This window comes from Gallus gallus, chromosome Z (genome assembly GCF_016699485.2).
Source record: "Gallus gallus isolate bGalGal1 chromosome Z, bGalGal1.mat.broiler.GRCg7b, whole genome shotgun sequence".
In the NCBI taxonomy this organism is placed as follows: Eukaryota; Metazoa; Chordata; class Aves; order Galliformes; family Phasianidae; genus Gallus; species Gallus gallus.
In genome coordinates this window covers 41,057,314-41,072,150 of record NC_052572.1, presented here as the reverse complement: position 1 = coordinate 41,072,150, position 14,837 = coordinate 41,057,314, and the positions used below count along the sequence as shown (strand labels likewise).

At 40.2% G+C, this 14,837-nt stretch overlaps 1 protein-coding gene across 2 annotated transcripts in view; it reads right to left on the bottom strand.

Annotated features, from left to right (window-relative positions):
* The window catches only part of NTRK2 (neurotrophic receptor tyrosine kinase 2), a 210,252-nt gene that overhangs the window by 34,776 nt on the left and 160,639 nt on the right, over positions 1 to 14,837 (bottom strand). For both annotated transcript variants that reach the window (XM_015280249.4, NM_205231.2), the window contains 2 exons: positions 11,317 to 11,489; positions 8,112 to 8,346 (listed from right to left, as the gene is read on the bottom strand). In XM_015280249.4, coding sequence (XP_015135735.2) covers positions 8,112 to 8,346; positions 11,317 to 11,489 — 408 coding nt within the window. The remainder of the gene's footprint in view (positions 1 to 8,111; positions 8,347 to 11,316; positions 11,490 to 14,837) is intronic.

The following is a 14,837-nucleotide window of genomic DNA, read 5'->3' as shown; positions in this document are numbered from 1 at the left end:
GCAAAACTACAGAACTCACTTCATCATTTCTTTTCTTCTTCTGCACCCATTCTCTCAAATAAGCTGCCTGCATCTCACTTTGAAAAACCCTGGACTAAACACTGGCTGTAGTGAAACTATAGGAAAAATCTCCCAGCAGTTATTGAAATCCAGCAAATTGCGAACAGGATTGAGATTAAGGACATGGCCCTCATATGTGCTAAATGTCTTAGCAGTAGCCAAATCATTCCAGCACCTGCAAAGACGGCTTTATGGGGCTGTGCTGCTACTTAGTGAAATGAGCCGACTTTCGATCAGAGTTCTGTAAAGCTTTCCAAATTGCAGTTTGGAAAGCTAATTTCAATATGTGAATCACTGCTTTCCTGCAATTTATATCCATATGTGTGGTTATTTTTAAGAATGATTCAGTTTTGTATATATAATTTTAAAAGGACTTTTCAAGTTAATGAGCATCTGCGCTAAGAGCTCCTTAACAGAAAAGCTTGTGTCAGCCACCAGTGCTGCTGACTGTGTAAACTTCCTGCTATTCTACAGGCATGCATATGGATCCGAAGACTCTCACCTCCTGCATACACCAGGAGCAATCCTCCTGAAATCCACAGAATTAAAATGCTTAAAAAACAGTATCGACATGAACTGAATTTCCATCCATTTGAAAACTGCAATATCTGCTTTACAATCAAAGTGGGGCCAAAGAGAAAGTTCTCCAAGTTTTTAGAAGAAGCAAAGAGAAGGACGTTTTCCACTGAAAATTTCCAAGCACTTCCGAACAGTTTTTGACTGACACAACTCTCAAAATGTTTAGCAATAGCGTTGGTCAACAGAATTTCTGTGTCTGCTGTGGAAAATTTCTATGCTTCCTTCCTGAACACCTCTTCTGAAGATGAACCAATTTTCAGTGATTATTTCTTGATATCCTGCAAGAGAACCATGCCGGCGTAAATCTGTCAGGGGCAGATTTCCAAAGGAACAAGCAAAAACAAAAGTCAATGGCTTATCAAGTAACTGGTCACAGAAGTGAGTGCACTCTGCTCTGCTTTTCTTTCAATCATTTTTCAACTTTCTCATTATTTTTTTCTGGATTTGTCATCTCCACATGACACATCTTTGAACACACATAGCAAAGGACAGTGTGCCCCATGAGCAGTGGAGATGGCTTCCCAGTTGTGCATTTCATGTTAAATGGGTCTTAAACATGGCAAAATAAAAATATGCTACAGCTTCCTAGTTAAAAACCTTACTTTCTATATTAGTATCTTGCCATTAGTGCTGCAAGATGAAGCTTAGTAAGAACTTGCTGTTAAATGCACCAAACTACATGTGCTGGATATCTGATGCCCCTTCTCCCAGCACTGGTGTGCAAAACTTTCCTAGACTCTCCTGCAGTGTCAGTGAAAATAGATAGAAACAGGACTATAAGCAAGATCAGTGAACCTTGTGTGAAGAGAGAAAACTCTACTGGGAAGTGATTGCATCTATTACAATGGGAAAAAAAACAAACAAACAAGTGAAAAAACAAACAACAAAGGAATGACACTTGTTTGGAACAAAGCTGAATTTGGCATCTCTTTAGAACTGAATGGGTCAGGAAACTGCAGCTCAAGGAAGAGCACCAACAGTCAGGTATGTGTAAAAGCAAGCTCAGTAAAGAGCACACTTCCTGCATGCAACAAAATAACACTTTGGTATGGGCAGGGAGAAACAGGACCTGCCATCTTGCTAATCCCTTAGCACTGAGACATCCTGGTGTCTACAAACTTCTAAATGCGGACATAGTGGTGACATTTATGCTCAAATCTGCTCGCAGTTATTTCAGTCTAAATTAAAGTTACTGCACTGACTTGAAGGGAACTAGTTCAGATTTACATCTCTGTAGCTGGCCCATTATTTCCTTTATTGTTTCTAGTTGCATGAAATCATCTGTGCACGTCCTCCAGGGCTGCTGGAACCCTCTGTCCTCCCCAGCACTACACATGATGCAATGAGCCTCTGACGGAGGAGGAGAGCTGAAAAGTCCATGTAGGGAAGCAGATAATTTCCTTTTGAGCAATGGATGCAAAAATAGCAGCTAATAAAAAGCCTTCAAACTGTGCCTTCAAACAGTGACAATTCAATACACACACCTACGAGGATGCCTTGACAAGCTGCTTGACTTCTCTGTAACTCTTTCTTGTTTTCTTTAGTGCAGCCTCCTTCAAACTCCCACACACAGGTATTCAGCTCTGTAGTGACAGCTGAGACCTGCAGGTGTTTGCTGTTGCTGCCCTTTCAGAATAGACAAACACTTGTTCCTCACTGTAAACATTCATATGGTAGTGCTTGCCTGGCTAGTTATAGCCCAAATAATGATGAACCAGCCTTTTCTTTTTTTAGTTGCTTGCTGTCACGCATTAATTCTCTTTGTAAACAGGCATTTGATACTGGAAATAGTTTAAGTGAAATCACTCTGGTGATGATTTTACTAGCATTATCTTTTAGCAAATGTTTCATATAGAGAGTCACCAGAAAACTGTATTATGCAGTTGCCAGAAATACAGCATTTCACAATATTAAGCATTAGGCTCACATGAGAAGGAAGGACTGTGCCTAGCAGGCAAGATGCTTCGCACCATTTCAGTACTCTAATACTAGTTATTTCAGTGGCTTTCAGACTGCTACACTGGTTCTGCTGAGTGACAGCGGAGATCAGAATGGTGCTTACTTGCCAGGGGCTGTCATACCCCCAGGGTCAAGATGGTATCTAAAAAGAGTTTTTGACCTTTCCGTGTAGATGGAAGGTCTGGAGGCCGTGTATTTTTAAAGTTGGTTTAGAATAGAATTAGTGTAATTTTTAGTTTTTCTGGAAGTCTTCCTGGGAGGCTAAGAAACACAGTAACTTCTCACATCTTAACTAAAAGTGCATGTGATCTCTATGTTTAGAACAGATATCCTTTTCCAAAATATTCATTTAACATTAAATAGTAGTGATCGAAAAATAAAACATTAAGAAATAGAGCCACAATCATCTAGAAAATTTACCTACAAATCTTTCTCACTCCCTCAGCAGTTTATTTTCTGGTCCCGTGACTCTGTTTCTCTAGCTCCTTACTTAACACCAAATTAGAAAAGACCTGAATTTTAATTTTAAAAGAATTAAATAAAAAGCAGCCCCCAAAGAATCTAAAAATAAATGAGAGACAGCAGTCTTTCTTAACCACCAGAGGAACAAAATGTGCCAGCATGAACTGTAAAGTCACTCGCTTAGGGACTGAAACCAAAAACCTCAGAAAAGAGGATGTTCTTCATTTGGAAGCTGTAGAACGTGAGAGTGGCCCAGAGCACTGTTTGACAATACAGTGACTGTGTGCCAATAAGACACAGGCGATGTGAGTCTAGGATGTACCATACAGTGCGTTCTCATTAGAGACGGGGAAGTACCTCTGATCCAAGAACCAGCAAAATCTCATTTGGAAAATAATACTCACAGTTCTATGATGTCTGAACCAGAAAGAGACATTTAAATTCTTGTTTCACATGCTGAAAGATGTGAAAGGAGGCTTCTGGAAGAAGTAAAATGAAGAACCTTTTCTCCTGACAGTATGCATTGTTTAACCTTCCAAGACAGTCTGGGAGGGAACAGGATTACTTCATCTAAGTACAATTGAGATGTTAAAGCTAGGAAAGGAGAAGAATTTTCTCTATTGGAGAATTATGTGATCAAGTTGGTGTACAGTGATCGTGAGTTAATTTAGGCTATTGATTAAGAAGAAAATTTGCAAACATTAGGAGGATGAGGTTGTGGAACAGCCTTCCAGGGAAGGCCTCGGCAGCAATATCCTGCTTATTTTCAACATCGACCTTCAAAAAATTAATGGAAAGTTCTGTATAACAGAACAAGAGTTTTCCAGGAGTTAGAAGTTCAAACTTCAGAGACACAAGACTGTTACTGGTGATAAATCTGAGAACCATCTAAAAAGAGGCTTATCAATGTTCTGCAGGCTGCATCATGTTTACGTATTTAACGCAATTCTTCAGGATTTGCATTGATCTCCTATGTTTTGTTTTACCCCTTTTTGCATTTTTTGTCTCTGTTAAACTCTATTCCCACACTGCCCTGAGGCACTGAGGAAAAATAATGTTCAAAAGCAGCACACTGGGCCAGATGTGCTCCAAGGGACATCACACAATCCCAGTAAAGCCAGGCAGGTCCAGCTGGCTTGAGTACTCATGCCATCATTCAGCTTACTTGAGAGAAGGTAATTCTTGCTGAGGCAGACAAACAGATTGGTGTCACCATCTGCCATGTGTCAGGTATTACCAACTTTGTAGGACCTCAGAAATTTTTGTCAAAAAATCTGTATTTCAAGGCCTAGGACACTACTGATACTCTTGACATATCCTACTCTTTTCCCTTGGCAGATTGGAATTTTCATGAGATTTGGTGCTAAAAACTTTAATGAGTTTTGGGACTTTCCACATGGTCTGGGGACGTTCCTGCAGCCTCTCTTGCCCTTACACCTGATGTATAGCTTTCTGCAAGAGTGGAAGGCTTTGACTCAGTAACTTATGCTAACTCTTAGAAAGCTATAAGCTTCCCTCTTTTTAAATAGCAAAAGAGCAACAACAATCATGGTATGAGATATGCTGAAAATATTAAACAGTTAGCAGTTTGCTGGAATTCATACTGAAACACAGTCACTCGGGTTCTTCTATCTCATCCATGTTAGAAGTAGAAGTAACTAAAATGTGACCTCTAATCCTCCCTGTACCTTTTGGACAAGTTAGGCCTAAAAGAAGATGGAAACCTTGCTAATAGTCCCTCAATTCCCACAGATCCTTGTGTGGTTTGAAAAGTGGAGGCATGCGGTCCTTTTTTTCTCAGCTGCTCCTTGGACTGTTGCATAAAGACAAATTAGTTATACAATAGCTAGATAGGGATTACACAACTTAGCTCCATAAATCTAAATCAGAATCAGAGTTTCTGTTCTGCACTGGACAGACAAAACAATGTGGAGAGGCAAAATTCTGATCCTAATGAAGTTAATAGCAAAACTCTTGCTTACTTCAGTGAGATCACAGTTTCATGCAAAATCTTGGCTCAAGCTTGCAGCTGGCTGGCCAAGCTGGGTATTTAAAGCACATCTCTGTTAAGTTTTTCCAAGTACTGATGTGAGATGACTTTTCTTTTTTTGCTTTCTTTAAAAAACAAACAAACAAACAAACAAACAAAAAGTTTACAATAAAAAAAATAGAAAAATATTTTAAGACTAAATACTGAGCAGTGTCTGCAAACTCGGTCTGTAAGCCCAGAAAAGTCCTGAAGTACTGTCTCAGAGTTCAAGAAAATATTCTAGCAAAATGTCCGTTCCCATGTTTCTACATCGGCAGTTTAAGCCACAAAGGCTGCTGATGAGTCACATTATTTGGGTGTCAGAGAGAAAGAAGGGAAACTCTGACTTGTGGTGGTTAAGTGTCCAAACAACACACACACAAAAAAACAGACATCAACAAAACAAATCAAAGCCCCAGATGATCTTAAGACCTAAAATCAGCAAGTAAACAATGCCATGAAACCGTGTGCTGTGATACAAGGACTGCAGTGCAACAGTGTCACTGGAGATGTTTGGCACACAGACGAAACTAATTATTTGTCAGTTGGATTAGTTTGACCTGAAGTGGATGACACTGTGGGAGAGGAAAAGGTTACTGCCATTTCTTCAAGTCCCCATGCTCATCTGGTCTGACTTCTGAAAACTACTGCTGTTCCACTGAATGTTATCACATATACCGGGGCTCCCTCCACCCTCAAGATTCCTATCTGATGCAAAATAAAAGGGGAAAAAAAAAAAGGAAGAGAGGAGGTAAAAGAAAGCTTGTGCAACTAGCACTGCACATCATATGCATTCCCAGCCCAGGTTTACTTCTCTCGCTCTTGTCCCTGAAGTGTCTCTTAACAACTGAGTTGATTCAGTGCAGAGTGTCATTAATCTGATGGTGAACAAGTACTGGTGACCATCCTTATCTTACAAAGGCAAACTATAAACAAGAGTCTTGGGAAAATCCAGCATCCTGACAAGGTTGGTAGGATCCCAGTAAACCAATTCCAGTGCACTAATACTCAACAAACACCAAACCATTTCTTATGGAGCATTTGGAGCTGTATAAAACCTTCCAGTAAGCATTAGATGGAGCACTCAAGGTTGGGAAAGAACTGCTTCTCTGTATATGATTAAGTGTGAACAGTTAAAACAGACCTGGTATAAACGATTAGGTATGCTCAGTCAGCGCAATCCCAGTGTCATCACTGATGGTTTCATTTCTTAAGCCCATCACAGATTAATTCTCCAGGCAACAATCTGGAAAGTCATCATTCAGCTTCTGACTAGCCTACATACGGCTGGACCGAGGAGGGCCATTCAGAACCTCGAAGACTCAGCTGTGTGTTCCATTTTTTATCAGTGCAAAACAAAGTGGCTGTGGGTCTGCCTTTCCTCCACATTAACTAAAGTGAGGTGAAGGGGAAATGGTCATTCTTGGTTTTCTTACTGTGCCAAACAAATAACTATACAAATTTAAATTTTTATCCATCCCCACTGACATTTGTCTACCTCATCCTTCAGCCACATTTGTGTCTTTTTACTAACACCTGTTTCCAATTTTGTTTTCTTTCCTTAATGAACTGACTTACAATATCTCACATCCATTATAGCACCCTCGTCACACACCCTCATTTCTTTTTTCTTTCTTCCAAGGTAATAACAGTCCTCCCTTGGCCTCAGAAGACTAACAAAGTTATGAGGGAAAGAGGATAAAAGAGTGTGACTCTGACAATGAAGCAATGGAAAAATACAGTGTATCACTTGAATGAGGTGCTTTGAAAGGCACTCAATCACCATCCAGGTTACCAAGATCTTCTCCAGGTCATGGCTCAGAAAGGACAAAATCCTACCCTTGTTGTAAACTTCTGCTCTGTTGGGCAGGAGCTTTCTTTGAGCGCTCATGTGTAGGACTCAAGGATTAACAGAGGTATGAGCAGGTAAGAAGACGCCGCTCAGTACCCTATCACATGCTTGTGCCGAATATAGCTGCCTCTAGGAAGCACAGATGATTACCTATCTTCTATCCTTTTCTGCATGTAGTTTTTTTTCTGTGGCAAGAGCTACTTTCTCTCTCTCTCTCTCTTGCTTTTTTTTTTTTCTTTTCAAAATTCAAAACAAAGCAAAACATTTATCACTCAAAAAATGCTGCCTTTATCTATCAAGGCTTTTGCAAACTGTTACTGTTAAGCTCGAGCATTTATTCTTAAGTGTAATGATGAAGATGGTAAGTGAATCCAGCCCTGCTCAAATACAGAACAGAGACATGTCCTCAGTCACAGCAAGTACAGTTCACTCTTCAAATGCAAATCAAGAAAGCCTAGCCCTTGGTGCTCACTGGTGTCCTTGAAAAAACAAACAGAGCCAGAGATTACAATTCTGTATATTTTTCCAAGTCCTGAAATGAAATCATGCTTGTTTTACGTGCACCAAGTAGCTTGAGGTGCCAAGTTTCCAAAATAACAAAATATAAGAGAAATCTGGTTTGTATGTTTACTAATTACTACGCTTGCTTTTTGAAAGAAGAAACAAAGAACAGAGAAGACATTTCCCAGCTGTTAGGTAAAACAACACTCAAACAATTATTGTGTCTACCTTCCTCTGCCCTGTCAAGCATCATCTGGACATCAAGGCAATCACCTTTCAGGCATCCCACAAACGATAGCACAGAGGTGGCATTGTCCTTTCTTAGACACCAGCACAATTAGAGTGGATAAGGAAGAGATCTTCATTTTATCTAAGAAGAATTCACTGATAGCAAGTGATGTGAGAAGCAGATACTGAGAATATGATTAAAGATGCATGGTAGCTTATCTTACAGGATACAAGTCCAGCATTCACAAACTAACAGCTTGGCCATAGATTGCCTTCTGTAAGCCATGAAAACCTGATAGCCTCTGTTCCATTCATGAAGTCACGCGTGGGAGCAAACAGCAAATGCTGCCAACTACACGACTTGCCATATAGTAAGTACATCATTGAGGTAAGCTGACTGAACAGGACCTAAGTTGCTGGTGCTCACAGTAGTTCACTTACCCTGTAGTAGTCTGTGCTGTACACATCTCTAGACATCCCAAAATCCCCAATCTTCACCAGTAGGTTCTCACCAACCAGGCAATTCCGGGTAGCAAGGTCTCGATGCACGAAGTGCTGTGATGCCAGGTAAACCATACCAGCTGCAATCTGCTGGGCAATATGAAGCATCTGGGACTGTGTCAGCTCAGCTGGTCGGTTGCCTTCTGCCATCAGTACTGCATCTGGTCCATGTGCCCTGCACCAAAATACAAACTGATTTAGTGACAGACCACTTCTGAGATATAGATGTGAAAGGCATTAGTGATCCTAAAATCAGAGAAGTGACTTACTCAAGTAAAAGAATAAAAATTGTTACAGATTCATTGGTAAAATAGCAAGCATTTGTCTCTTGGCTTTTTTCATTTACTGTTTTCCTTCACTATGTGAAAGACAGGTGATTTGAAGAGAATTATACAACAAGTATATATGTGGTTCATAAGGCAGATTGGTCATAGCAACAACCCCCTGACTCAAACCACCACCTCCCTCATGTTACATCCTCGTATCTTTAAGAAACAGTTATCAGAACTCCTATAAACATTATAAGTATCACTAATCAATCCCTAGCCAGTTAATCAGGCAAACATTCCTTATTTAATGCAATTTGTAATATTCTGAATAACATCTTCCATCCACTCTTCCCTTCTGGGTTTTCAGAAGCCTTTTTAATCCTATTCCTGCAGACTACTCTTTCCAGGAGGCCACCTCTGAGATTCCCTCCCCAGCTATTTTGGAAAAATATTCTACAACCAATTTTAACTTTCTCTCAGAAGTCCTTCCTTCCTCCAAAGAAGAGTTTCAGAGAATCACCTCTCCTAACAATAAAGGTGAGGCCTTCATTCATCCCTAAGGGAAGGGTACAGGAGTTTGGAAAAGAGTTGCAAATTAATCAAAATCTATGAGATCAAATCTGACATTACCTATTAGAAATGCGTTATTAAAATTGCCCCAAGGGAAGAGCTTCAAGAGCAGAGTGACAGATGAGAGAAAAAAATGAAAGAAGGCATGTAGCATTGATGGCATTGCATCTGCTACCAGGTAAAGAACTTAACTGCACTTACTTTACCATAGGGTGCAGCCAGCCACTGAATTGACTTGACTAAGGGAAATAAACAGGAAGACATGAAGGCTCCTACAAATTCCCGGAGAAAATTTTTATGAAAAAGCATTGTACCTTTTAATTGAGCTGATTTTTCCTAGTGACTACTCTCAGACATGAAGCTCCAAATCACTAAATTAGAGAGCTCTACTTTTTTTTGCTAGCTTCTTTGGTCTGTATGTAATGAAATTTTTGGATTATTTTTAACACTCCATCTATTTAGCTTTTACTTGCTATGTGGTCTGGAAATGAGGTGCTCTTCAGTGTCTGCAGCGGCCGATAACATTCCTTGGATCCACATTAGCGTCCACTGCCCAGAACAAGCACTGGGCAGGAATGACTTCGAGGCAGTGGACCTAGATCTGAGACAGCCTTTGGCGGCGCACAGACAGGAAGGCTCATTTGGGTTACATTTCAGATTCATTTTTCCCACCAGCCTTTGGTGGCGCTGCAGGGTAAGAAATACAGGCTGTTACAGCCCGCGTACCGCTCACCCCTCATCTGCAGCGCAAACTGTATCAGATGTGAGAGGAATGACAAATCGCAGCTTAGGTTAAACAGTTTGTCCCAGCACAATCATTTTATGTTCTAAAGTCCAGGGCTGATTAATAATTAAAAAAAAAAAAAAAAGAAAAAATGGAGAGAAGACCTAATGGAGGAAATATATTGACTGTTAAACTACCTTTCTGTACAATAATTCAAAGAGTTAGGAGGTAAGGAAAGGCCAATAGAAAAAAGAATCAAAGAATAAGTATTTCTTCTAATGACAACGAATCAGTAGCAAATCTGGCTTGCTTTAATGGAAATTCAGGGCTCTGAAAAAGTACTGGGCTGGCATCTTTGGAAACTGCCGTCTTCTGATCCACGGCAGAGGTCCAAGCAGGCAAATGTAAATGCACCAACACTGCTGTCACAATACACTTCAATCCTTTGCCAAAGAGACAATCAGTCTGGGAAAAGTAGTATATGCTCTGCATCCCCAGTTCAAGATCTGGTCTCTCTGCCAGCCACAGCAGCCCTTCCAGTAAGGGAGGATGCTAGTTGATGTCATTTGCTTTTATACACTGTGGCTATTTGTTCACCAGAGATTAGAAGGACAGCAAAGGCTAAAAAAATGGTGACACAAGCAGTCGCTAGCAATTTGAGTATGACAGAAAACCTGAACCCATTTAAAGGGACATTAGTTTGATTGTTTTACAGCTTTGTCAGTAGCATGCATTAAAGGGACATCTTTCCAAAATGGTGGCGCCCCTACCACAAGAGATCTCAGTAGAGTGAAATGTTTTTTGATCCTCTTTGATGGAAACGACATAGAAGACCTTGAAAGAACAGCCCCTTATGCAAATGTTTTTATGTAGGAGCAGAAGCTGTCTCTTAACTGCTTATTCTTATGTCAATGAATACACACTGGTGGAAATGGCACATACACAAGGCCAGTGTTCAAAGCTTGCTGGTTCGTGAGTTACCTATTTTTTCTGAACCGTAGGTATCATCTACATATCTATGACTTCTTTATTGTCGAATTTCAACATATGAAGTACATTCTTCAACAGCTTTATGAAACAAAGCTCTCCTCCAGAGCCCAAGATGTAGCATTTTTTACCGCACTGAAGTTTTCATTGCTCACAGTTTTCTTGCCACAGACTAACAGCACTCATACCAAAACACGGGGAGGAGAGAAGAGAAAAGAGGATAGGTTCCTGAAGCTTTTAGATGCCCACAGTTAGTGATAGGTGTTAAGTGGGATCTTTCAAAATGCTACCAGAAAACAGTTCCTACTACAAGCTTTATAACCAAACAACTTAAAACAGACTGAAATACACTGGAAACAATCTTGCTTGGTTTCAGTTCCTTTGGTGGAAAGTGTTAGGCTTAGCATTCAGCTAAGGCATCTCCAAATGTGCAAGGAAACAATGAGCTTCATATCACAGTACACAAAATGACTGCTGCACATATCTGTACCTTTTAGTGTCTAGATTTTTCATGAGGGTTAAATTGGCATTAAATACCAGTAGCTTCCTTCACTGCCCACTTCTGACTCTCAAGCACAATACATGATGAATTTACCTGAGGAATTTGTTCAGATCTCCATGCTTCATGTACTCAAAGACCATGATGAGTGGATCACCCTCGACACAGACACCATAGAACTTGACAATGTGCTCATGTTGCAGATTAGTCAGCAGCTCTGCCTCACGGTGGAAGTCCTTGCGGGCATTGTCACTGGCATCCTTCAAAGTCTAGTGAAGAAAATGAGAATGTAAGGAGGGAGAGAGGCTCACAGAAAGTAGTGAACATGTGGGACAGCACTGTAAGGGTAAGATGAGGACACTGCTGTGTAAAGGATGGAGGAATTATATTCTTAGTAACATTTTAGAAATGCAGATGTGATGTCTACATGCATTTAAATAAAAGCAATACAATTTTTGTTCCTCTGTCCCATGTCATCCCAAACAATACTGTAAGAAGATGTAGGAATACTCACAGTCTTGTTTTTCCAAACACAGAAAAAACAGCCTTATCAAAAAAATACACCAGGAGCCAGCTGATTCATATCCTTTAGCATTTAGTCAGGCAAAATCCCAGTATCTTGTTGGTATTTACCTCTGGTTTAAGTTTCTCCCAATAAAGTTTTGCTTGCATAAAATACTTAGTAGGAATTTAGATGCATTTCTTATATATCAATGGCATTGTTGCTGTTGATGTTGGTCCCCGTGTGTGCTGTATATTAGGCAGATTTGTAGAAGGGAGACCAGATCACATACCCAAAGACCTCTGAAATTAAATGAATGGACTTGCATGTCTAAGATTAACCATATGTAAAAGTAACTGAAGGATCAATCTCAAACTGATAGACAAAGAGTAAGTAGGAGCAAAAAAGAATCCTGCAGTGTCAGTTTTTACTTTTCCCCCTCCTATTTATAGAGCTCCAAAGTCCTGCATATTTTCATTTTGAATGACATATATTAATGCTAGATCAAATAGTACTTTAAACTTTGTATAATGAAATAATAATAATTTACCTACTGCACATAAGCAGTTTCAGATCTCTTCTAGCATGGAAACACCTTCATGCGTGAAAATAGAAGGAAATTCTGGCAACAATTAAGTTAGGAATAATCATAGTTGACAATAAACCACTACTGTGCTCTACCTTCAGTGATTGTACTATAGTAATTCAAACAGTATTTTTAACAGTATGCGAACATTAGCAGGTTACCAATGTTCACAATCCATTATTCACAAAAACTGAAGGCCAGGCTCTGAACCTCTGCATTTTAACTACTGGCACACTTTAAACAAAGGAAGGTAAGACAAAACTAGCAGCATTACATTAACTTACGATGACTTTCGCTGGTTATCCAGCCACGTTGTTTTCTACTCTGAATTCATAAAGAGAACATGGACTGAACCATACTCATCAGAACAGATATAGAGCAAGTTGATACTGTGCAGTCATTATGCCAACAATCCAAGTTGCTTGCTATTTATATTAATGGGTTTTTTTTTTTCACAGTTTTTCTTTTGCAGAGACAGTTCAGTCTACTCTTCCAGTATTAAACATATGCATGTATGCATGTGAGGGACTAGGGATTAAACATGGCTGTCAGAAAACACTTTCTTTACTTACAAAATGGCAACCATAGGTCTCAAAATAGAACAGCTAAGCTGGCAAGGTGCAAGGGAAACTGACTGGACATTTGTCAGATTCAGGGGCTATTCCCTATGAATTTCAGGCTCTGGGGATCCCAGGAGCAACAGAAGCCTGACATGCCACAGATGACACTTCCCTGAGGGACTCATTTATCAGTTTCTTGTGTCTTCAGGCATAGAACCCTTCTTCCACAAATTTTACTAATAATGATGCAAGGATGTGGATCACCATACTTTCACGAGCTGTGACATGTTAGCATAAACAGCTATATTATCTAAGATGGATATCAAGTTTGCTCCTCAAATATAATCACCACAAAATCACACACAGATCAAATGAGGAATGAAACCGAAATGTCTTTCAATTGTTTCAGGCTCTGGGATGACGCCTTAACATGATGCAGGCACCAACTCACAGTCCAACTTATGCTATATGGTGAAATCACTGAGAATAATTCTGTTGTCAGTTGAGTCTCCTATGGTGGTTTCATGTATAATGCAATTGGACTATAATTCTTCTCAGCAAGAGAAATAGAAAAGCAATTCATATTAAAAACATTTTTAAATAATAGCAATGTAGGTGAAAAATTATATAGAGAAGCACAGACTCATACTGTTTCCAGCATGCTCTTTCCATGGAAAGACAGTAAAAATGCTGACAGCTCTGCCTTGTGAGGATGGCATATTGTATATTTCAGGAGACTCTTTTTATCTCATAGAAACAGCAAAATAATCATATGACAGAGCAGTTGCCATGGCAATTACACATTTTCTGTCAAACAGAAAAATACAGAAAGGTCTAAAGCCCTGGTAAAACTCAGACAGGGTTTCTACTACCAAGGGGCAACCTGTCGTTCTGTTACCTTCCACTGAAAGGTCCTCTCATTTCCTTTTAATTATCTCATGCAGCACTCAGAATAGACAAAATGCATGAGAGACAGATGACATAGGCTAGGAGGAGACTGAAAAGTGAAACAATTAATAAGCAAGGAGCATTTATGTGGAAATTACACTGTGGAATGTGTTTAGCTTGTTCACAGTGTAAGGGAAAAAAATAAAACCAAAATAAAACCCTAAGAGCAGAAGGCAGAAACAAAGACGTATTCATTTGTACCATTACTGATAAGTAAGCCAAAGCTCTGCATGCAAAGCACTCTTAGCAGTCAATGGGAGTTTATCCTGAGCAGGGACAGAGATACAATCACAAGTACTTTTCCAATCATCAGGCTGCTGGACCAGCAGCTAAGGAAGAGTGGCATGCTCTCTTGGGCAACAGAGGCCTTCCCTAGCTAGTGCAGGAGCTCTGAGTTCAGCCCTGTGGCAGATGGACTGCACCCCTTGTTTATTTTCCTCCACCGAGTCCTCACCCAGATATCCATGTAGAAAATGGTTCCTGCAGACCTGTTCAGTGCAGCAAGCACAAACCACCAGCTTCTCAGTCCACCCCTACACCACAGAGCTGCATCCATGCAAAGGTCAGGGGAGAACTGTAGACATCTGGCTCACACCAACACCAGTACAACCTGTTAACAAACTTCTCATGACAGCCTTCCTTATCACTGTTTCAGCCTTCCACTGTGAAACACTTACTGCTCCCCTACACCACAGAATAGCTGAGGTTTGGAGAAGAGTTGGAAATCTTTGGTTATCCACTGCAGAGTCATGGAAATGTTATTCACACCTACAATCATTAGTCTGCTAGACAACCACAACTCTGGATAAGCACAGGGCAAATCCTATGTCTCCCACTCCTAGGGCACCAAGAGGCAGCTGAAAAATGTGTCCTGCAGGTCATCCTTACCTCCAGCCCCAGTCAGCTTAAACAAGGGCAAAACCGTGCCTGGTAAACCAACCCTAGGACTCAATAGAACCCACTGTGGGATAGCAAAATTGGCCAACAGTGAAATGATAACTTTTCTGGATAGACTGGACCA